The sequence below is a fragment of the Mirounga leonina genome, unplaced genomic scaffold (genome assembly GCF_011800145.1).
Source record: "Mirounga leonina isolate KUSES-001 unplaced genomic scaffold, KU_Mleo_1.0 Mir_178, whole genome shotgun sequence".
Classification (NCBI taxonomy): domain Eukaryota; kingdom Metazoa; phylum Chordata; class Mammalia; order Carnivora; family Phocidae; genus Mirounga; species Mirounga leonina.
The window spans coordinates 11,718,942-11,741,938 of NW_023270464.1; the positions used below are offsets into that span (position 1 = coordinate 11,718,942).

Here is a 22,997-nt window from a genome sequence, read left to right on the forward strand (position 1 = left end):
CGGTTCAGATATTCACCTATACGTCTGTACAGAAAAAAAAAGCTGCTATTTTTTTTGTCCTTTATCTTTGTGGATTTAATCTATGAAAACCTTCAGGTCTACCCCTCTTCCCTTTCTGCTCACTCCAAGAAACTTCTTATGCTTTGTACTAGCGTGCGTGACTTTCTTCCTCTCTTCCCAGTAACTGATACTTCTATAACATAATTTGCCATGAACTGTTTGATGCCTTTTTATAAATACACCCTCCCCTCCCCGCTCCCCCTGCCCGTTAGTTACGTTCTAACCCGGAGGCTCTGTGGGCACGAGGCTGGCGAGGGCAGCAGGTGGGCACCCCCGGGGGGCAGGCCCTGGCATGCCGGCACCCCACTCCTCAGCCTGCTCTCACACAGCGCTGGAGTCTGGTACAGTGCAAGACATGATACAAACTCAGGTCAGAAAAAAAGGTTAAATATTTCGCACATCCTTGTTCAGTGTTTATAGTCACCCTTGTTGGAAAGTCTCACCTCCTCTTTCCCTCACCTTTGTTTTGGTTGTGACACACATATATCTATTTTTTTAATTCTTGGGTACAACAGCAGTTTTAACTGCAGAAACTAGGCATTTGGATTACTATTTTTTTTAACGGATATTTAATCCTTCCATCCCATGAGAAACAGCTGCTGAGTCCCAGGGTGTAGCAGAGTGGGGTCCAGTGGGCCCCTCTGTGGCTCCCGCCACCACCCTCCAGACCGACCTACCTGTCTTTAGAACCCGAAAATCCCCAGGCACCTCCTGGTGCTGGCGGGGAGGGGGCCGCAGGGGCAGCCTCTTCGGGCGGCGGCAAGCCCCCCGCCAGGTCTGCCGGCCCGAGGGCCCCGGTCGGGGCGAGCACCGCTGCGGTGGCCGGGGAGCCCCGTACTCGCTCCCAGGGGACCAGAGCCCTGGCGCTGGCTCGCTTTTCCTTGGCCAGGAATCCAAGTCCTCGGGGCCCGGGGGTCTTGTTTTGTTTAGTTTTTAGCACTTCTCACCAGAGTGATGACAGCACACGAGTTGCTTCTGGGATGGAAATGTTTAAATTATGAGTAAGAACAAAGCTCAAAGATGATGATTGCTAGTTGTGACTGGAGATTAAAGACGAGAAAGCAAGTGCGTAGTGCTTTTCTGCTTGTCGGGAGCTTCAGTCCTACGATTTTCTCAAGCCTCTGTCCCATAGTTTTTTCCCTTAAAAAAAAAAATGAGAAAAAAGAAAAAAATTAAGGTATTATATGTAGGAGTTTTCTTTTAATTTATTTTGTGATACCAGTTTCAATCACTGTAGAGAAGCCCCATTATGAATTTAAATACTGAGAAAAGGGTTTTGTGTGTGTGTGTCTGTGTGTGTGTGTGTGTGTGTAAGACAGGACAGTTTTTGGGTTTTTTTGCTTTTGTTGGTTTGTTTTGGTTTTGGTTTTGGTTTTCAAACATTTATCTACCTCACTCTTATTTTTTATGTGTGTATATATACACAAGAATACATCTCACATTTCTCAGCACCTGACAACATGCCGTCGATACTGGTAACCTCATCCACCCCACAGGCCGCACGCGCCAGGCGAGGCAGGGAGAGGCCAGGCTGTGTCCGGGCTCGAAGCAACACTAATATCCCTCTCCACTCACGTCAGACAGCTTGCCTTTTTCTGAGATGTCTCGTTTTGTGTTGCTTTCGTTCCTCTCCTAACTTGGTTTCCTACGAGGCCCTGAGGTGTTAGGATTTCCTTCCTCCCGGCCCGGGGCGCCCGCACTCTGCTGGGAGGCCGCTCGGCTGCCCCCAGGCTGGCTGGCTTCGAAAGGGACTCCGCGCAGCCTGAAGGACAGACTCTGTCATTGGAAGAGCACTTGTTTCCTAGGCTGGGAGGACAGGAAGGACCTGGGGGGGGGGGGGGGGGGCAGGCCGTCAGTCTCTGGGTTAGAGTCCCACCTGGAAAGGTGCGATGTTTGGGTGTGAGCCGCCGCTCCGGTCTCCGTGGGCCGGGCCTGCCCGAGGTGGGATTGTGCTGTCCCTGCGCTGGGTCAAGTTCGGTGGTGCAGCCACGTCAGCGCTTTTGAGAGCTCGGTCTGCCAGGCCTCCTGCGGGGGAACGCAGAGGTTCCTGACCTGCAGTCCCATTCAGGTTGTACAGAGGAGACAAGTGTGCCCCCCCCCCCCCCCCCCCCCCGCCCAGACTGTTTCTCAGCTTCACCCTCATCTCCTCCTCCCCCAGGGGAAAACAGAGACCAAACCTTTGGGCTGGAAAAGGCCGGTGGAGGGCGCCCAGCCTCTTTCCAGGGTGGTGTGTCTCCCACCAGGGCCGCGCCCCCATCCCGCCCTCCCGCTGCTCACAGGGGTGGAGGGCGCATAGCCCGACTCCAGCAGCTGCTCCCCCAGGCCCTGGTGACCCCATCTGGGAAAGGTGCTGGGGGTCTGCCCACAGTGGGCATGGCTCCTTTCAGTTCCAGCACCGCGGTCAAGCTCAGGAGCGCGCTTCCTCCTGCGAGAACACTACCCTCTTTTCCCAAGGCCCCTGGCACCTTAAGGTCACTGAGAAATACTGTTGGATCAGGGTTTTCTTCTTCCACACTGTAGGTGACCCCTTGGAATAGTGGCCACTCCTCTTTTGCACATACCTACCGGTTTCCACAACTGGATTTCTACAGATCATTCAGCTGGTTATAAGGGTTTTGTTTAAACTGTCCGAGTTGTTGGTGTCCCTTTGTTTTTGTTTTATGTAGGTGGATTTTCTTTAAGTAGAAAGAAAACACTAATAGTGTAGCGCCCATCATAACAAATGCTTCAGAAACACTGAAAGAAAAGAAAATTTTGCTTGTGTGATGGTGCAGTTATTTTACTGGACCAAACCACCCACCTTGACTATCCTAAGGCATCATCTATCCACAGTTCTAGCCTAATTTTGTGCTGATTTTCCCACCTCTTCTTGATTTTTTCTCTTTTGTATGCTCCACATAATCTAATCAAGCTGAGTTGTGGCATTTTCCATGCAACCTCCTCCTGAAAGCAGCTCACACTGCTTGAAGTGACGGGAACCACTGAGGCACATCGTCCATGTGCGCATTAAAACACGAGCACACACGGCCCTTCCCTGAGGCAGCAGGAGCTGGTGCGTTCTGGAGACACTGTCGAACTTCAGCTGTGTGAGCCCCAGAGCACCCCAGCTCTCCTTCATGGGATCTCATGATGTTTGACACACAGTTGGAATGAGCTTCCTCCGCGGAAGACAGAAGACCGTGTTCGTGGCCAGCACTGGCCTCTCCTTCCAGCCTCTTTCTTAGGACTTGGGACATTTCGATGGGAGGAAACGTGGCTTGGTAAAACAGAAAAAAGTGCTTACTGTGGAACCCCCCGACAGCAAAATGCTTGGCAGGAGGTGACGTGCTTTGGTTGGGATAACAGATTGCCGAGCCAAGCACGATGCCAGACTCTAGGCCAGTTTGTTCCACCGAAGCCTCTCTGTCGGCGGCTCACCCCCACGGGCAAGTGGCTGTGCGTGATGCAGGCTGCTGTCATGGCAAGGCCACACGAGCTCAGATCAGTGAGGAGGCTAGGATGCTCGGTCCCAGGTCCGCGGCTGTCACTGCTGGGTCCCCCTATGGTGGCCAGTGTCAAAGGCAACTCCTTTCCAAAACACAGGCACCCTCCAGTTGGCAGTAATGTTCCACAGCACGTCTTGGCCCATTCCAGCAGTCCCACTAATACATGTAAGGTTTGGGGCTTGTTCTTTTGTTACTGTTACTTCTGTGTTTGTCGGCTGTTTTTTTTTTATTTCCTGGGCTAAGCAGCATTGGGAGATACGGACCAGATCCACCCTGTAAGCACCAGTGATGAAAGTCAACCTTTCTTACTCCCCTCTGACTAGTCGGTGGTACAAGTGAGAATTTCAAGCGAGGATGTTGTCTAGACTGAACCTCTGGTGCCAGAGATGCTGAAGATACAGACCTGGGACAGGCCAGAGGGCTTCATTTCGGGCCTCCAGCTTAGCTGACTCGTTGATCACTTAGAGAAAAAGCAGACTGGACACTGCTTGACGGTGGGATGATGAGACAGTAGGAAACCACTGTAACCGGGTCATGACGGGAGGCCGAGCAAAGACTGGCGAGCAGAAGGGGAACGGGGCTGGGAAGAAGTGTGGGCCATGTTCTGAACCTGATGGTTTCTGAAGGTATCAGACCACATCAAGGCTCAACAGTCATCCGTGGGCATTTGGTTTCGGCCAAGAAACTGAACATCCTCCTTTGGACAGTGTTGTCACAGAGGTCAGTGAAATCGGTCAAGAACGCGAACCGCACCGCACCCGTCAGTTGTCAGTTCTGGGGCATGACTTTAGGGTTTTGTTTTATTTTGTTTATGCAAGAACATAATGATCACTCATCTGTATGTCCACGTTTGTGTGTGTCCACATCTTTCTGGTAAACATTGTTCTAATTAGTCACTCATTAGCGTTTTCAATAGGGCTGTTAAGTCCAGTAGATTACGGGTAGTCAGTTGACGAAGATCTGGTTTACAAGAACTAATTAAATGTTTCATTGCATTTTTGTAAGAACATAGAATAATTTTATAAAATGTTTGTAGTTTATAATTGCCGAAAATAATTTAAGACACTTTTTTTCTCTGTGTGTGCAAATGTGTGTTTGTGATCCATTTTTTTTAGGACACCTGTTTCCTAGCGAGCTTTACAATATGCCAAAAAAAAAAAAAAAAAAAAAGAAAAGAAAAAAAAAGATTTTTCCCTGACCCAGGCCGTGGTTCACCCTCTTTTCCCCCCAATGCTTTGTGCCCTAGTTTATAAAAAGGAAAGATGATTTAAGAAGTAGTTCTGTATCTTCAGTGTCTTGGTCTTCCAGAACCGTCTGGTTGGGAAGGGGCTCATCTTTGACTGGCCATTTCCCTTGGGAGAGTAGCTACTCTAACAGACTGAAGGAACCTCACTGGCCAAGGACACAGCCGCGGTGTGGCAGCCCAGCGGTGCCCATGGTGCTGGGGAGCCTCCGGCGGGCTGGGCTGCTCGTCGCCGCTGTCGTGCGCTGCCTGGACAGGGAAGGCCTTGAGGGCACAGCTGATGGCTTCACAGTGAGCGCAGCCCGCAGACTTGTCACACGAACGATGATGATTCTGGCGCACACGGGCGTTCGCTTACTTGCCTCAGGTCGTGATTGGCGCTTTGTTAGAACAAGGAAGAGACCCTATTTATTTTATTTAAGGCAGAACACCGAAGACACATTTTTCTAGTCCAAAACAAGTCCTTTTAAGTAAACACGACACACACACAAAAATGTGTTTCAGTTGGACTCTATTTCCTCTAGCTCCCAATGGATTACTGGCCATGTCTCTACTTCTCCACAGAATCTCCATCGGTAGAAACATCTGGATGTTTTGCACTACATGGGAGAAAGGTCCAGAAACAATTAGGTTTTTTTTTGCGTGCAACTGTTCATTCAGATGTGGGGCGTTGCAGAGACACACCCACGGGTGGAATAGATGCTTGGCAAAGACACCCGTCTGCTTTCTAGCCGGTGAGGTTGAGGTGAGAGGTTTGCCAGAGTATGTCTACCTCTGGGACAAAAAAAAAAAAAAAAAAAGAATCAAACCAGAAGGCGCAATGGAATGGATGCATCGCAAATAATGCATTTTCTGAGTTTTCTTGTTTAAAAAAAAAAAAGTTTTTTAAAAAAGTTAAAAAAAAAGGTAATAACATGGCCAATTTGTTACATAAAATGACTTTCTGTGTATAAATTATTCCTAAAAATAAATTCCTCTGTTTATATAAAAAAATCAGTAGATGAAAAAAATTTCAAAATGTTTTTGTATATTCTGTTGTAAGAATTTATTCCTGTTACTGCGATATACTCTGGATTCTTTACATTATGAGAAAAAAGAAAAAGAAACTTTGTCTATTTTGAATGGCTGAAGCTAAGGCAACTTTAGTTTCTCTTACTCTGCTTTTTTCTAGTAGTTAAAGTACTACATGGTTTAAGTTAAATAAAAGAATTCTGTATGCATTTTTGGTCTCTGATTTGGTTCCCCTCCCTTTCTGGAAGAACCACCACGCTTCTGAGGCAGGGAAGCCGGGCCCCGTGTGGCATGTGTGCTCACACATGTCGCTCGGAGGTGTTCTGTGGAAAGGCTTTGCTTTGCTTTCTGACAGTTGAACCTTCCCAGCACGCAAACTGCTGGTGAAGACAGGGCAGCTATTCTGCTTCTCACTCCATTAAATCAGCTCGAAGAAAATTTGAATACATAAGATGCAGAAATCTGAACTTCATTTTTGACTGATCTGTAGACTTTTCCTGTATCTTCCACTGACAAAAGTCAGGCCGGGGCAGGTTTGCTATAGGTGACTCTGGGGCAAAGGGCTCACCCTTCACATTTCCCTGTCCTTGTCGGCACCTGGCAGCCAGCATACCTACCTGGGATGCAGAGCGGAACCAAGCAAGCGCACCCCGGACGTGGCTTCCGGGAGGTGTTCAGAATGTGACTTTCTAGCTGATGATCTCGGCCTGTCCCGGGGCCTCTACAATCCAGCCATCGTTTTATTGCCCAGGGAAATGGCCATAGTAAGAAATGTGAAATGTGAATATATGTTCAAAGGAAACAAGCTGTAAGTGTTCTGGAATCAGACCAGAGATGCACAGACACATCGGGAGGGCAAGCTGACCGTTTCACTGAACTTTGATCACAGGAAACTCTACTCCTGGAACAAAGTCAGGCCACCGTATAAAGGGCTGAAGAGCAAGGTGTGGGCGGGGGAAGTAAATCAAAGGCCACAGTTATTTAAGATCTGGTGAGCCTCACAAATACTTGGACCTAAAAACAAAAGGCCTTTCTAAGGGAGAGGACTCTCGCAAGCTCTTGGTGTTGCCCCGGGGTTTGTGCTCACCATCGTCACGCGGTGGCTGGCACTGGACCTCGACTGTCACTGGACGACTGACGACTCCGGGCAGGCTCAAGGCTCATTTCGGAGGCTCAGACGGGCGTGCGGGCGGCCGGTGGGGTGCCGCGCCGCACTGGGCACCTGTCCTCCGCTGGAAGCTACAGCACTTTCTTCTCGGGATGGAGGTGCTGGGTGGTCGCAGAGGCCAGTGCGCCCCCCCCACCCCCCGTGCCACTCCGAGACCACAGAGCCGGCCGGGCTGTGTCTGCCTCTGCCCTCACAGGTGCAGCCAGCAGCCGGGACTCAGGAAGGTGTGGGTTTGCCCCGCACGCGCTCATCGCTGACCGACTCGCACATCCGCTCAGCGCGTGTTCACAGCTCTGCAAAGGAAGGGCTTTTGTTATAGATGAGCAAACACACAGACATGCCTGAGACCCCCCCCCCCCAACTATTAAGCGACCAACCCAGAGTTCAACCTGTTGACTCCGGCCCCCCGCGTGTCAGCCACAGGGAAACAGGCCCCAGTACGTGTGCACAGGGGACGGCAGGCCGCCTAGACCGGGAGGCGAACACCGCAGGTCACGCAGGGAGAGATGATGGAGACGTTCATCAAGAGGGAGCTCGGGCCTCCTCACGGGATGACATCTAAAAGTTTGTAAAATGGGTATGGCTTGAAATAACCCTGAAGCAGGGTCCTGAGGCCCCCTGCCTGCCCCTGGCCTGAGACAGAAGCTCCAGTGGGGGAGGGGGACAGGGCTCTGGGCGGCAGCTGTTTGCCTTCAAATACAGAAGGATCTCTGCGTTAACAACCCTGCAGCCGGACCTAACATGGGCCATCCCACCCCACCCCACCGGGCTGGCTCTGATCAGCTCCAATGTGACTCTGATCTGTTTTATGTCAAGTAAGCCAGTTTCCTTTGCAAAAGGGGTCCTGTAGAGTCTGTACCAAAGGCTCAGGTATGCTGGAGAGCTATTGATAAACCCAGCAAGGCCTGCCCGTTTCCTCTGTTATTAAGTTGCAAATGCTTTTCCTTCCTACTGAAAGAATCTGGACACTAAGTAAACAATGCCATTTTTTTTTTTTTAAAGATTTATTTATTTGACAGAGAGAGACAGCAAGAGAAGGAACACAAGCAGGGGGAGTGGGAGAGGGAGAAGCAGGCTTCCCGCAGCGCAGGGAGCCCGATGTGGGGCTCGATCCCAGAACCCCGGGATCATGACCTGAGCCGAAGGCAGACGCTTAACCATCTGAGCCACCCAGGTGCCCCAATAAATCTTTTAAAAAAGAAAAGCTAGGGGGCGCCTGGGTGGCTCAGTTGGTTAAGCGACTGCCTTCGGCTCAGGTCATGAGCCTGGAGTCCCGGGATCGAGTCCCACATTGGGCTCCCTGCTCAGCAGGGAGTCTGCTTCTCCCTCTGACCCTCCTCCCTCTCATGTTCTCTGTCTCTCATTGTCTCTCTCACAAATAAATAAAATCTTAAAAAAATAAAAAAAATACAATGTAATTAAGTGAAAGTGATAGCTGTGAGCACAGCACCTTAACAAATTTCCCAGAGCTTAGCCACTGCCACCGTCAACCCCTTCCTCCGAAAACCAGTGTATCTCCATGCATATTTGCCGCAGAAAACACGAGACAAGCAAAACCTGGCTTTGAGCAGCTTGGCACAGGAACCAGTGCAGTGCTTGCCCAAAGGCAACATGATAGCTGAAAAGGGGAGATTCTGCTTCTACAAAGTAGCGGTAACACCCAACATGGCAGAGAAGCCAAGCCCAGCTATGATCCTTTGCTTGAAGACCAAACACTACCACTGGGAATATAAAATAGGGAAACTGCCATGGAAAACAGTATGGCGGACCCTCAGAACCTTGAACGTAGGAACACCTTATAATCCAGCAATTCCCCTTTTAGGTATAGAAACAAAACAACTGCAACTGGGGGCTTTGACCTATTTTTTTTGCAACCCAGTGTCCATCAGAGGATGACTGGATAAACTAAATGTGGTCTACGCATACAACGAAATAGTCCTCCGTCTAAAAAAACGAAATTCTGACACATGCTACAACATGGATGAACCTCGAAGACATTATGCTCTGTGAACTAGTAAGCCAGTCACAAAAGGACAAATAGCGTGATTCATTTATATGAGGTCCTTAGAGTAGTCAAGTTCAGAGATGGAGGGTGGAATGATGGTGGCCAAGGGCTAGGGGAAGGAGGCGGGCTGTTGTTTAATGGGGACAGAGTTTCAGTTTGGGATGTTGAGAAAGCTCTAGAGATAGATGGTGGTGATGACTGCACAACAAGTGAATGCCCACAAACACTGAAAAACGGTTAAAAGGGTAAATTTTATGTTATGTGTATTATACACAATTTTTAGAAAAGAGTAGAAAAATAAAAACCAAACACTAGAGACTCAGGGGTCAGAAGCTGCACGCAGCACCTGGATGCATGAGGGTGGAGGCCAGGGAGGGGTACCGAGCGGCCGCTCTGCCGGTTTCCCCCTGGTCATAGATCAACCCATCACAGGCAGCTCTGCCCAACAGGTCTGCGGTCTTAGCAATCCGGGCAGGATCCCACAGGCCCTGCACGGTCTTTTTAAGAGAAAAAAAAAAAAATTACTAGGATTTCATTTTATTGTCATGAAAACCATAACTGAAGCTAGTTAATCCCTTGTGAAATGTCTGCCTTTCAGAGTGTTCTTTCTTCTGACAATAAAATAACCCTTTGTGATTTCGTTGGGCTAATTCAGAGCTTTTTTCCCTCTGTGTAAACTGTTTTACAAGCCATTTTTTAAAAGTCTCTCAAAGCACAGTTGAACTCTGCACACAGGATTGAAACATTTAATTTTCTCCAAAGGAGCAGTCCCCCAATTGGTTCCCCCGGTCTGGAAGCACGGCGGTTGAGTTTTCTGCGAACGAGGCTTTGAGCTCAGGCTTTCTCAGCTCTTCCAGCATGTCCTGGATGATGACTTGCAGGGCTTTTCCCAGCAGCCTGGCTGGGAGCCAACGGGATAATGGAGGCACGTGGATGAGTGCCGCGGACCCACTTCCATGATGCAAAGACAGGTAGTAGGTGTAATCGCAGACATATCTGCAACCACATGAAATGCCGTGTTACTACTCCCTGGAAGAGCCTCTAACCCCAGGGAAATGGAAGCAAAAGGGATAATGCAGCATCCCCAAAGCCTGAGGAAGTTGGACTGCCACCCAGGGAGACTGAGGTTTTGTTCTTCTGCCTCAGAAAGAAGAGCTGCTGGGAATGAACCGGGGAGGGACTGGTTCTTGGTCTCACGGTCCCACAATCCGCAAGCAGCAGAGCCTGGAAAGGGACCAGATTTTCAAGCAACTAGTCCAAAACACCTTTACACCCCAAACCCCTCTCATTCATGTCTACTGAGCCACTTGTTCATTCCTTCTTGGGGCGGGGGTGGGGAGAAACTACCTACTGGCGGTCGGAGTTTGGAGGAACCAAGGTAAATTCATCTCTATGTGGGGCGACATCGGAATAGTTAACTCACAACTTGGGCCGCAATAAAGAAAAACAAAGCATGCACAAAACGTTAGTGGCTCTCAAAACATGCCTTCCCATCTCTTCTCCTCTATGCACGCACCAAGGGCCGGGTGGGGGCGGGGTGGGGGTGGGGCGGGGGCGGGGGCGACATCTACAGGAGCCGCCCTGGGGCGCCACGGCGTGAGCAAGTGCCCAGGCGGACCGCAGAGGATGGCCTCCCGGTGCAGAAGGGGGGCATCTGGGGAGAGACCCCGGTCGGAGGAGGCGCTGCGGTCGTTCCCCCGCCTCTACCCCCGACACCCGCGGGACGTACCTGCCCGCATCTCGAGAAAAGGTCACCTCCACGCCCTCCACGGCCGCGCGCTCGCTCACCGCCTTCATGCTGACCTCCGACGCAATCACTTCCGGGCCATCCGGAAGGCACTCGCCGCGCGCCGGCCGGAAGCCCCGGATGTCCGCGTCCCGGTAGCCCCGGTTCTTGGCGCACTGCTCCAGAACGATGGCCTTGGCGGAGGCGTCCAGGCCGATGTGCACAGCGAGCTGCGTCCGCACACGCGGCGGCCGAGAGATTAGGGAAACTGAGGCCTGCTCTGCTCCGCGGATGTGGCTGAAGGGCCAAGCCCAGCGCGAGCACAGGGTTCAAAGCATCGCAAAGCCCAGATCTGGCACGCAACCTCCGGGCTTCCCCGCTAACCTCCCCGAATGAATGTGCGGGAATGAAAAACAACTGGATGGAAACCCATGTGGCATTTAATTTAACCAGTTTTATAGGGGCAAATATCCTTGCGGGGTAATGTATTCCCCTTCTTTTCCCTGGGGGGGTCCCCTGGTAGCTAAGACTAGCACGGGAGCAGCTTAGCATTTCTGGGGAATCTTCCCTCTCTTGTATGAAACTCTAATAAAGGAAGTGAGTAACAATGTGATAAAATATTGTTAGGATTTTTTGAGCTGATTGTTTTTCCTCTTTGAAAAAATAGCCGTGGAGCATATTATCAAAACCCCTGGGACAGTTGTCTTAGTGGCATGGTGGTGTGTGTTGTGTTAATCTCATCATCTGGTCTTCCTAGTTTTTGGACATTTGTACCAGTTTTTTTATATTTTATATAATGACTCTGTTCAGATAAAAAAAGGCTGGGTGTGATGAAGATGGGACCTCTCCAGACGGGCTACCCGCCAACCGCCCTGCCAGGCCCAAAAGGTCCTTTCTCGCTTCACCTCACAGGCAACCTGCCCTGCAGGGCCATGGCTGGGACCTAACCCAAGGGCCTATCCGTTGGGTGGAAACTATCTCTGAGTCCTGGCGAGGAATAAAGATTCCATTTCTTTTCCTCCTTCTCTCTCTCCAGAATCTTCTTCCAAGATCCACTCTGGGTTTCAGCTTAAACTTTTACAAACAGACCCAGAACCTTAGAAGATTGGCTGGGACCTCACCGGTGGGACACGGGACCAGGGTGCACCTCAGCCATCAACCCTAGAACCAGGGCCCGGGGGTCCACAGGCTCTGGGGCTCCACCTCGTCATCTTCCCCACCCACCCCACCCCCACCTTCACTGCCTCCCCAGCCATCATTTACTTGCGGTTGAAGGTCTTCCCAAATTCTGGTGACCCTCTGCTTCACCTCCCTGTAATCTACAGGTAGCTGAAGAATCCGCAGCTCCACCTCCATGTCACTGTTCAGGCCCAGCTTGGACAGCTCCTGCAGAAAGAAGCAGGTAGACTCTTTCTTGATGGAGGACGGGGGGAGTCCCTGAAAAGCTAACACTTGGGTCACTCACTCTTTTCCCAGGGCCCTTCTCTGGGCCTGGACCCTGCCCTCAAGGAGCTCACATGATGGTGAGGGACCAGCAGGAGAGTCACAGTTCCTGCCCCTCATGGCCCCAAACACTTCTCCCATCGGGATGTGGGGACCCCGGTGGCATATCTGAGCCAGGCTGCTGATTAGAACATAGTCCCCAGAAGGGATACAGGGCAGATGTAGAGAACAGATGGGAGCGAGCCAGATGAAGAAGCTAGGGAAGGGCGTGCCAGACAGAGGGGCTTCAGAGGCCCGGGGGAGCATGAGCGCCTGAGCCTTCGGGAAACATGGTGTGACTTGGCGCTGGGCAGTGGGTGTGGGGCAGGGGAAGCCTTCTTCCGGGTGTCCTGCACCTCCAAGGACAGGATGTTTAGCACCCCTGGACTCTGAGCTGAGCATTAACTGCCTGTAGCACCCCCAGGCATTTTAACAAGTAACCTACCACCACCAATGGTGTATCAGGGGGCACTGCATGTGGGTAAGGGCGGGAACAGAAGCTAGAAAAGTCTGTGGAAGCCCGACTGAGGGCTCAGCCAGAGGTTGGACTTTAGTTAAAGCAAAAGGGAGCCATCAAAGGATTGTGCGCAAGGAGCTAATGGGTCAGAGCTGCCTCCTGAGAGAATGGAGGTAGAAGTGGGCTGGGGGCTATCACGAGGTTGACTTTGGACATGCTGAGTTTGAAGGGGAGGGACCTGGTTCCTTGGCTCTGTGTGTCTGGAGCTCACAGAGAGGATTATGGGAAGACAGTGGCATGTCAGGGCTGAAAAACATGGGTTTAGATGAGATCCAGACAGAGTGGTGGAGGAGGGGGTAGGAGGAGAGAGGAAAGAAGGGCTGTGGAGAAAACCCAAGGTCAGGGAGCACCCTCCTTCACAGGTGGGGGTTTGGAAGGAAGAAAGCCAGGGAGTGAGATCTTAGGCCTGTGCTATTCCCTGTTGGGAAACGTTAAATCGGGAACCAAGAGGCCAAGTCCTTTTCCTGCTCTGGGAGCTGTGCTGGTCACCAGGATGGTTTTGGATTAGCACCTCTCTTTTTCCTGCCTCCCTCCACTGGCCATTTAGGACCTCCAGGAGCATGCATCCTGGGATGGAAGTTGCGGTTGGGCTTGTCAGACCTGCCCAAAAGTCATAGAGGGGACAACCCAGGGCCCTGCCCTGGGCTTCAGAGGAGACAGGCGGGATGACGGGCCCCAGTGCAGGTCAGTCTCCGCTGCTCTGATGGAGGAGGGCACTCCTGGCCGACTTTTGGCGTCTCAGGTCTGTCCTTTGGCCATCCTGAGGGGCTCGGCTCTGCCCACCGGACGCCCGCTCAGAAGCCCAGTTCCCCCGCCCGGCTCAAGCTTTGTCCTCTTCCAAAAGAAAGTGCCAACATCACATCCGCATTTGGGGCCTGAAGGGGAGAATTATTTGCCTGACTCTGGGGGTGGGAGGCGGGAAGGAGGGCCAGGTCACGTGGGGCGGGGGCCTGGAGGCGGAGCTTCCAGGTGGACATTCCAAGGGCCAGACACACCAAGGGGGTTCCAACTCCTGTGTTCCGCCCCCCTTGAGCCCTGTCCTGTGGGGAATGAGTGAGACGGGAGCAGGGAGGCTGCTCAGGGCCCGGCCGGTCGGGAGGCTCCCAGCACAGGCAGGCATCACCCGGGGGGCCACCTTTGCCTTTGTCATGCGGGTCAGGGGGCTGTGGCTTGGCTCCAGGCTGCTTCTCAGAACCCAGTCATCTGCAAAGAACTAGTTTCTTCTACTTGGTGGGGTTCTCACGGGGTCTGGCTCTGAGCAAAGCCTACAGAGGAGCCCCAGAACCAAATGGAGTTGCCTGGGAATCTGCTTTCAGAGCTAACCCCTCTCTGCTCCGAGAAGCTGCCCAGTCATCAGTGGAAACATCGAGTAATTATCACTAAGCCTGCAAAGACGCGATGCCCAAGAGATGGGGACATCCACCCTGAGCCAGGCAGGCCCAGGCAGGCCCAGGCAGGCCCAGCACCCAGCCGGCTCGGCCGTGACCGGTCAGAAACTCCCCTTCGCAGAGCAATGCGGTTCCGCTTCTGGATTGGCACACGGACGCCCAGACCAAAGCAGGCCGCAGCGGGGGCCCCCTCTTTTTTCTTTTGCCCCTACCTGAGCTTTTTCTTGCCACCCCACGCCAAGCCAGTTGAGAGGAGAGGAGAGAGGAAGCAAGCCCCTGGACATCTCACGGGTCTCCCAGCTGCTGCCGGGGTCCCCGGGGGCCGGCTTTGGGGAGCTCCCTTGCATGACTTTCCTGTGGCTGTTGTAACAAAATGGGTGGCTTAGCACCAAACTTTATCACCCAAGCCTGTAGGAAAGAAGTCCCAAATCCAGGGGTCGGCAGGGCCGTGCTCCCTCTGAACCTGTAGGAGGAGGACCCCACCTGCTTCTTCCAGCTTCGGGGAGCCCTGGGCAGCTCTGGGCCTCCCCAGTGTCCCTTCATGGTCTTCCCTCGGAGTCCAGGTCCCCCCGTTTTATAAAGACGCTCAGCCCCTGACCCCATCTGAGGCCGTGATGATGGCATCACCCTGGTCAAAGCAGAAAGTGCCGGGAAGCCGAACTGTCACCCTCCTGGAAATCCCCAGAGCTGGTGTGGGATGGACGGCGTTCGACATTCGACTCGACACCTCTGGGTTTTTTTCTTTATCTGGAAAACGATGCCCAGGAGATTAAAGCATCCCGCTTCTGCTCATCACATGTTGCCTTTCAAGCGGCCCATCCGATGCCCAGGCGCACCTGACTGCAGGCTGGTGCACGCACGCTCCCCGTGGGGTCCAGTGGAAGTCGGTGGCCAGGGCCCAGCTCCACGGCTGGCCCCGTGGAAACCACAGCACAGGACACGGGGACACGGACTCCGCGTGGAATAAATACAGGTGTCACGTGCTGCATCCCATCAGCTCAGGCCGTTTGTTGCCACCCAGGCCATGAAGAAAAACTTCTAGTGTCTAGAGACCTTTGGATATGAGAGTTACACGTAAGGGATTGTGGACCCGTGTCAAACTTGAACTGGTTCAGGTGGTGCCTTCAGTGTCTTCCTGGCGTATGTTCTCTTTCTAACTAGAATGTCAGCCTCTTCCTCTTTCTCCCCACTGTCGTCCTGACAAGGGAAGAGCCTGCCGCTTGGCGGGTCTGCCCTGTCACCAGGGACTCTTCTCAAGTGCAGAGCCTCCCCTGGGAGGAGGTGACCCCCGCCAGCCACACTGTACGGCTGGGAGTACGGAGGCCTGCCGGGTCCCCTGGAGCCCTTCGAGCTGGGGGAGGGGTGGGGGGTGGACGACAACTAAAGCCGACAGAGAACAGAGGACAGACGGGAGAGCAGCTCTACCTCCACAGGCTGCCGGCCTCGCCTGGGCCCTGGCCAAGCCGCCTCGGTGACCCTGGGAAGTCTGCGGCCACCCCGAGGTCACCAGGACAGGTGGGGGACGGTGGAAGTCTAAGAGCGTCCTGTGGACTGAAATGTGTCCCCCCCCCCACATTCATAGGCTGAGGCCCTACGCCCCAGTGTGATGGTATTAGCAGACGGGGCTCTTGGGAGGTGATAGATGAGGCCAGGAGGGCGGGGGCCCCAGGATGGGATTAGTGTCCTGATAAGAGAGGAAGAGACACCAGAGCCTGCCTTTCTCTGCCACAGCCAGAGACACAGCCAGAAGGGGACATCTGGGGACACAGCCAGAAGGTGGCCATCTGCCAGCCAGGTGGAGGGTTCTCACCAGAAACGGAACCTGCCAGCACCTTGATCTCAGACTTCCCAGCCTCCAGAACTGTGAGAAATAAATGTCTGTTGTTTAAACCACCCAGGCTCTGAAATTTTGTTATGGCAGCTTGAGCTGACTGATACACGGGGCTTCCTGTCAGTAACGAGGTAGGGCCTAGCTGAGTCTCAGATACATGCCCACTCAGCCATCCAGCTCCTCATGAAGCTTGAAAGGGCCCCACACAGCCTGGGACTGCAGCCAGAAGCTGACCTGGGATACAGAGGAAACTTTTCTAACTTAAAATCATCAAGAGAGTCTCCAAGGCACTGCTTCACGTGGACAGTCCGCTCGCTCTCTCATTCTTTCTCTCTCTCTCTCTCTCTCTCACACACACACACACACACACGCACACTTGGTGTCCTGGCCCACCTACCCAGTGCCCATGGCAGACAAAGGCATTTTATAAAAAAGAAGCCAAGCTGGTGCTCATCACCAGCCTCAGCCTAGAACGAGGAGGGCACAGGGCAGAAGGGGGACACAGATAGAGCCAGACCCCAACTACAAAGCCACAGGGAAAGGCATGGGGTCAGGAAGACGCTGGTTTGAGACCTGGCTCTGCCCCCTTCCACTGGGCATGTTACTTAGCCTGGGTGCAACTCAGTTTTCTCATCTGTGAAATGGGGAGAGTGAAAAGTCGAAGGAGTTTTCAGAAATATTGAATGAGGGGATTCACAAAAAAGTGTCCAGCACAGTGCCTGGCACACAGTCAGGACTTTATATGAGGGATCACTGCTTATAAGTATTAATTATAATTGAGAAAGTCATGCAAGGATTTATTTATTCTACTAAAGTGACATTTAGTAGAATTTGATGAGCCTGGGGCCTGTCAGAAGCAGGGAGTCAAACATTTTGCATAAGCAGAAGGCAGGCCTTCTCTCTGCCGAGAGAGGCTGGTTGTTTTAGCAAAGAGAGTGTAGGTTCTGTGCAAACCTGGAGGGAGCCAGGGGTTTGTGCTTCCTGGATTGGCACACTTGCCTAGCTAGAAGTGCCCAGTGTTTTATGTTCAAGGAGGGGAGAGACAGAGCTGGGCACAACCACGCTTACCACGGCAGAATCCCGGGTGCTGTGCCAGCCAGAGGAATGACAAGGCCCAGCAGGACGCGGAGTGCCCAGGCAGGGCCCATAATCCCTCAAAAAAGCCTGAACCTCACCAGGTGCAAAGGTCCTGGGGAAGCAGGGAGCCTGCCTTCTGCCTCCTTCTCCCACGTCTTCCTGTCTCCACGTCGCCTGAAATCCAGTCACCAGGAACTCATGGCAGTTTAACAAAGGGAACCAAAGGGAGGGAAAAAGACACCAGTTGCTCTCTGAATTTTTTCAAATCCACCGAGGCTGGAGCACCAACTGGTGTTGTAAAAACAGTTGCTGTTTTTCCAAAATGTGATTGTTTCCCCTATCAGCTGAGAGTTCAGGGCTAGTACCAGCAAGCAAGGACGCGTCTCTTCATTCACTCAAGTAAAACTCCAGGAGCCTGCAGCGCTGTCCTCTGCTCCAGGCTTGGCATGTCCTGGCGGGTCACATTCTTAGAGGACACACAGACTAGAAACGGGAGGTGATGACAGGATCCTGGCAGGAAGGAAGGGCTGGGTTGGGCCACCCTGGGCTCCAGAAGCTGGCGGGGGCGGGGGAGCGGGCGGTAAGAGAGAAGGAGCCCAAACCCTGCCTCTTCCACTCCCAATTGTGTGAGTTTGGGCAAGTCATCAAAACTTGGTGAGCTTCAGTTTCCCCATCGGTAAGCCACAGTAAAACGGGACCTCCTTCATATGGGTTGCTGTAAAGGTTAAGTTGTACACGTGGAGCTGCAGTCTGAGAGGGCTGCACGGAGGAGGGGGCTCTGACCAGGGCTTGAAGGATTAGCAGGATAGTGCCAGGGAAACCAAGAGTGAATCTTGGAGATGTGTGCAAACACTCCTCTCTCCCTTCCTCCTTCTCTCCCTCCCTTTACAATGAATTTATTGATATAGGGAAACCCCTGAGAAGAAATAAGCTAAAAAAAAAAACCAACAAAAAAACAGGATCTCAGACTATTTCCTGTAGCCATTCATGGAAACGTACTGAAATGGGTATCCCTTGAAGGAAGAATTAGGGTGATTCTTTTATTATTATTATTATTGTAATATAATTGACATATGTAGGGGCAATTCTTGTCTTTTTTTTTTTTTTAAAGATTTTATTTATTTATTTGACACAGAGAGAGAGACAGGGAGAGAGAGAACACAAGCAGGGGGAGTGGGAGAGGGAGAAGCAGGGTTCCCACAGAGCAGGGAGCCCAATGGGGGGCTCGATCCCAGGATCCTGGGACCATGACCTGAGCTGAAGGCAGACGCTTAACGACTGAGCCACCCAGGTGCCCCTTCTTGTCTCTTTTTATAGTCTTCTTAAGATTTTTACAATGGGTATGTATATACTATTTTTCTGGTTCTAAAATCTTTACACTTGATCTTAGCCAAAAGGCCGAGAAGCGATCTGGTTCTAAAATCTTTAAAAAAAAAAATAGTTCACTAATCAGACTAGCTGCTTCTGGAGAATGCTTGCTGTGTAGGGTACTATGCCCGGCACCTCATCAGAACCCTCCTGATGAAGTGTTAACAATGCCCCCATTTTACAGATGACGAAACTGAGGCCCAGAGAGGATACGATTAAAAGAAGGGAAGAATTCCGGAAAGCAGCTACAAAGGAGATGTTAGCACAACAGTGGTGTCAACTGTTTAAGTAATTTGGGAAATCATAAGTGATTTGGGAAATCTTGGGATTCTTTTTAAAGGTCAGTCTCCGGGCACCAGGGTGGCTCAGTGGGTTAAGCAGTTAGGGTCTGCCTTCAGCTCAGGTCATGATCTCAATGTCCTGGGATCAAGCCCCGAGTCAGGCTCCCTGCTCAGTGGGGAGCCTGCTTCTCCCTCTCCCTCTGCCCCTCCCCCATGCTCATACACTCTTTCTCTCCCTCTCTCTCAAATAAATAAATCTTTAAATATAAAAAAAGGTCATTCTCTTTTCCTTACCAATACCAAGTTCCCTTCTCCATATGTGACAACTGTCCTAGTGTTCTCCTCTAAGTTATTCCTCCACACTGGTGGGTCATGGTCTGAAAAAGCCAGTGATAAAAACCAGAGACCCCCATAATTCTCAAACCTCTGTCTGGAGCAGTTGTGTCCAAATATTTTAATCATGTGCCCGTATTAATAAAAGATTTTAGTGTGCACACACACACACTATCATTAGCTAATGTCTTTTTTTTTTAATTTTTTTATTCTTATGTTAATGCCCATACATTACATCATTAGTTTTAGATGAAGTGTTCCATGATTCATTGTTTGTGCATAACACCCAGTGCTCTATGCAGAACGTGCCCTCCTCAATACCCACCACCAGGCTAACCCATCCTCCCACCCCCCTCCCCTCTAGAACCCTCAGTTTGTTTTTCAGAGTCCATCCTCTCTTGGTTCGTCTACCCCTCCGATTTCCCCCCCTTCATTCTTCCCCTCCTGCTACATTCTTTTTTTTTTTTCCTTAACATATATTGCATTAGTTTCAGAGGTACAGATCTGAGATTCAACAGTCTTGCACAATTCACAGCGCTTACCAGAGCACATACCCTCCCGAGTGTCTATCACCCAGTCACCCCATCCCTCCCACCCCACCCCCCACTCCAGCAACCCTCAGTTTGTTTCCTGCAGTTAAGAATTCCTCATATCAGTGAGGTCATATGATACATGTCTTTCTCTGTTTGACTTATTTCGCTCAGCATAATACCCTCCAGTTCCATCCACATCGTTGCAAATGGCAAGATCTCATTCCTTTTGATGGCTGCATAATATTCCATTGTATATATACACCACCTCTTCTTTATCCATTCATCTGTCGACGGACATCTTGGCTCTTTCCACAGTTTGGCTATTGTGGACATTGCTGCTATAAACATCGGGGTGCACGTACCCTTTTGGATCCCTACTTTTGTATCGTTGGGGTAAATACCCAGTAGTGCAATTGCTGGATCACATGGTAGCTCTATTTTCAACTTTTTGAGGAACCTCCATACTGTTTTCCAGAGTGGCTGCACCAGCTTGCATTCCCACCAACAGTGTAAGAGGGTTCCCCTTTCTCCACATCCCCGCCAACATCTGTCGTTTCCTGACTTGTTCATTTTAGCCATTCTGACTGGTGTGAGGTGGTATCTCATTGAGGTTTTGATGTGGATTTTCCTGATGCCGAGCGATGTTGAGCACTTTATCATGTATCTGTTGGCCATTTGGATGTCTTCTTTGGAAAAATGTCTGTTCATGTCTTCTGCCCATTTCTTGATTGGATTCTTTGTTCTTTGGGTGTTGAGTTTGATGAGTTCTTTATAGATTTTGGATACTAGCCCTTTATCTGATATGTCATTTGCAAATATGTTCTCCCATTCTGTCGGTTGTCTTTTGGTTTTGTTGACTGTTTCCTTTGCTTTGCAAACGCTTTTTATCTTGATGAAGTCCCAATAGTTCATTTTTGCCCTTGCTTCCCTTGCCTTTGGCGATGTTTCTAGGAAGAAGTTGCTGCGGCTGAGGTTGAAGAGGTTGCTGCCTGTGTTCTCCTTTAGGATGTTGATGGACTCCTGTCTCACATTGAGGTCTTTCAACCATTTGGAGTCTATTTTTGTGTGTGGTGTAAGCAAATGGTCCAGTTTCATTCTTCTGCATGTGGCTATCCAATTTTCCCAACACCATTTGTTGAAGAGACTGTCTTTGTTCCATTGGACATTCTTTCCTGCTTTGTCGAAGATGAGTTGACCATAGAGTTGAGGGTCCATTTCTGGGCTCTCTATTCTGTTCCATTGATCTATGTGTCTGTTTTTGTGCCAGTACCATGCTGTCTTGATGATGACAGCTTTGTAATAGAGCTGGAAGTCCGGAATTGTGATGCTGCCAGCTTAGCTTTTCTTTTTCAACATTCCTCTGGCTATGTGGGGTCTTTTCTGGTTCCATACAAATTTTAGGATTATTTGTTCCATTTCTTTGAAAAAAGTGGATGGTATTTTGATGGGGATTGCACTGAATGTGTAGATTGCTCTAGGTAGCATTGACATCTTCACAATATTTGTTCTTCCAATCCATGAGCATGGAACGTTTTTCCATTTCTTTGTGTCTTCCTCAATTTGTTTCATGAGTATTTTATAGTTTTCTGAGTACAGATCCTTTGCCTCTTTGGTTAGATTTATTCCTAGGTATCTTATGGTTTTGGGTGCAATTGTAAATGGGATCGACTCCTTAATTTCTCTTTCTTCTCTCTTGTTGTTGGTGTATAGGATTGCCACTGATTTCTGTGCATTGATTTTATATCCTGCCACTTTACTGAATTCCTGTATGAGTTCTAGCAGTTTTGGGGTGGAGTCTTTTGGGTTTTCCACATAAAGTATCATATCGTCTGCAAAGAGTGAGAGTTTGACTTCTTCTTTGCCAATTTGGATGCCTTTGATTTCTTTTTGTTGTCTGATTGCTGTGGCTAGGACTTCCAATACTATGTTGAATAGCAGTGGTGACAGTGGACATCCCTGCCGCGTTCCTGACCTTAGGGGGAAAGCTCTCAGTTTTTCCCCATTGAGAACGATATTCGCTGTAGGTTTTTCATAGATGGCTTTTATGATATTGAGGTATGTACCCTATGCCTATACTCTGAAGAGTCTGGATCCAGAAAGGATGCTGTACTTTGTCAAATGCTTTTTCTGCATCTATTGAGAGGATCATATGATTCTTGTTCTTTCTTTTGTTAATGTATTGTATCACATTGATTGATTTGCGATGTTGAACCAACCTTGCAGCCCAGGGATAAATCCCACTTGGTCGTGGTGAATAATCCTTTTAATGTACTGTTGGATCCTACTGGCTAGTATTTTGGTGAGAATTTTTGCATCCATGTTCATCAGGGATATTGGTCTGTAATTCTCCTTTTTGATGGGGTCTTTGTCTGGTTTGGGGATCAAGGTAATGGTGGCCTCATAAAATGAGTTTGGAAGTTTTCCTTCCATTTCTATTTTTTGGAACAGTTTCAGAAGAATAGGTATTAATTCTTCTTGAAATGTTTGGTAGAATTCCCCTGGGAAGCCGTCTGGCCCTGGGCTTTTGTTTGTTGGGAGATTTTTGATGACTGCTTCAATTTCCTTAGTGGTTATAGGTCTGTTCAGGTTTTCTATTTCTTCCTGGTTCAGTTTTGGTAGTTGATACATCTCTAGGAATGCAACCATTTCTTCCAGGTTATCTAATTTGCTGGCATAGAGTTGCTCATAATATGTTCTTATAATTGTTTGTATTTCGTTGGTGTTGGTTGTGATCGCTCCTCTTTCATTCATGATTTTGTTGATTTGGGTCATTTCTCTTTTCTTTTTGATAAGTCTGGCAAGGGGTTTATCAATCTTGTTAATTCTTTCAAAGAACCAGCTCCTTATTTCATTGATCTGTTCTACTGTTCTTTTAGTTTCTATCATTAGTTAATGTCTTGATGTCTCAAGGCATGATACACCCTTCAAATAGGCTTCATTATTCCTAAGTGGATATAAATCTGTATTTTCAATGGTTTTCTTAATTCCTCCTCTATTTTGGGGGAAAGGGAGGCAATGTCTTATCAGATGGTCATTGTTTTTATGTAAAAACCTTGGCTGGCACAGAGCTCCTTGGAGAAGGAAGGGTATCAGTTACTTCTGCATGTTCGCTCAGGTTTGCATTAATCACATTATCTTTTATCTGTGGGTTTTTGCAGATTATATTTGTGAGGGTTCCTTGATCATAATTTAAAGATTAGTTTAATTAAAACTGGATAATATCATCCTGAAACCAATTAACTTGGCTGAAATACTTGTAATAAATTAAAGTGAATCAGAGAGGGAGGATCTCTCTGGCACCCATGGCATCCCTCACCCCAAGGGTGACACATTCCTTTGGCCCTCTGAAACATGTGTTATTTTACTTTCTACGCAATGTTGTGCAGTGTTACAATTCACTTCCCTGCGCACATACATACCAAGGCCAGGAGCGGTCTAGCTATGAGGTATTGGTCAAGGTTAATTTCTTTATTATTTTCATCGACTAAA

The 22,997-nt window shown here is 49.9% G+C and overlaps 1 protein-coding gene across 1 annotated transcript in view; it reads right to left on the bottom strand.

The window, feature by feature from the left end:
• Nucleotides 1–9,718: 9,718 nt before the first annotated feature.
• The window catches only part of PGPEP1L (pyroglutamyl-peptidase I like), a 36,427-nt gene continuing 23,148 nt past the window's right edge, over nucleotides 9,719–22,997 (bottom strand). Inside the window, exons 3-5 of the mRNA XM_035024324.1 lie at nucleotides 11,962–12,084; nucleotides 10,702–10,928; nucleotides 9,719–9,968 (exon numbers count right to left, since the gene is read on the bottom strand). Of these exons, the coding sequence (XP_034880215.1) occupies nucleotides 9,719–9,968; nucleotides 10,702–10,928; nucleotides 11,962–12,084 (600 nt within the window). The remainder of the gene's footprint in view (nucleotides 9,969–10,701; nucleotides 10,929–11,961; nucleotides 12,085–22,997) is intronic.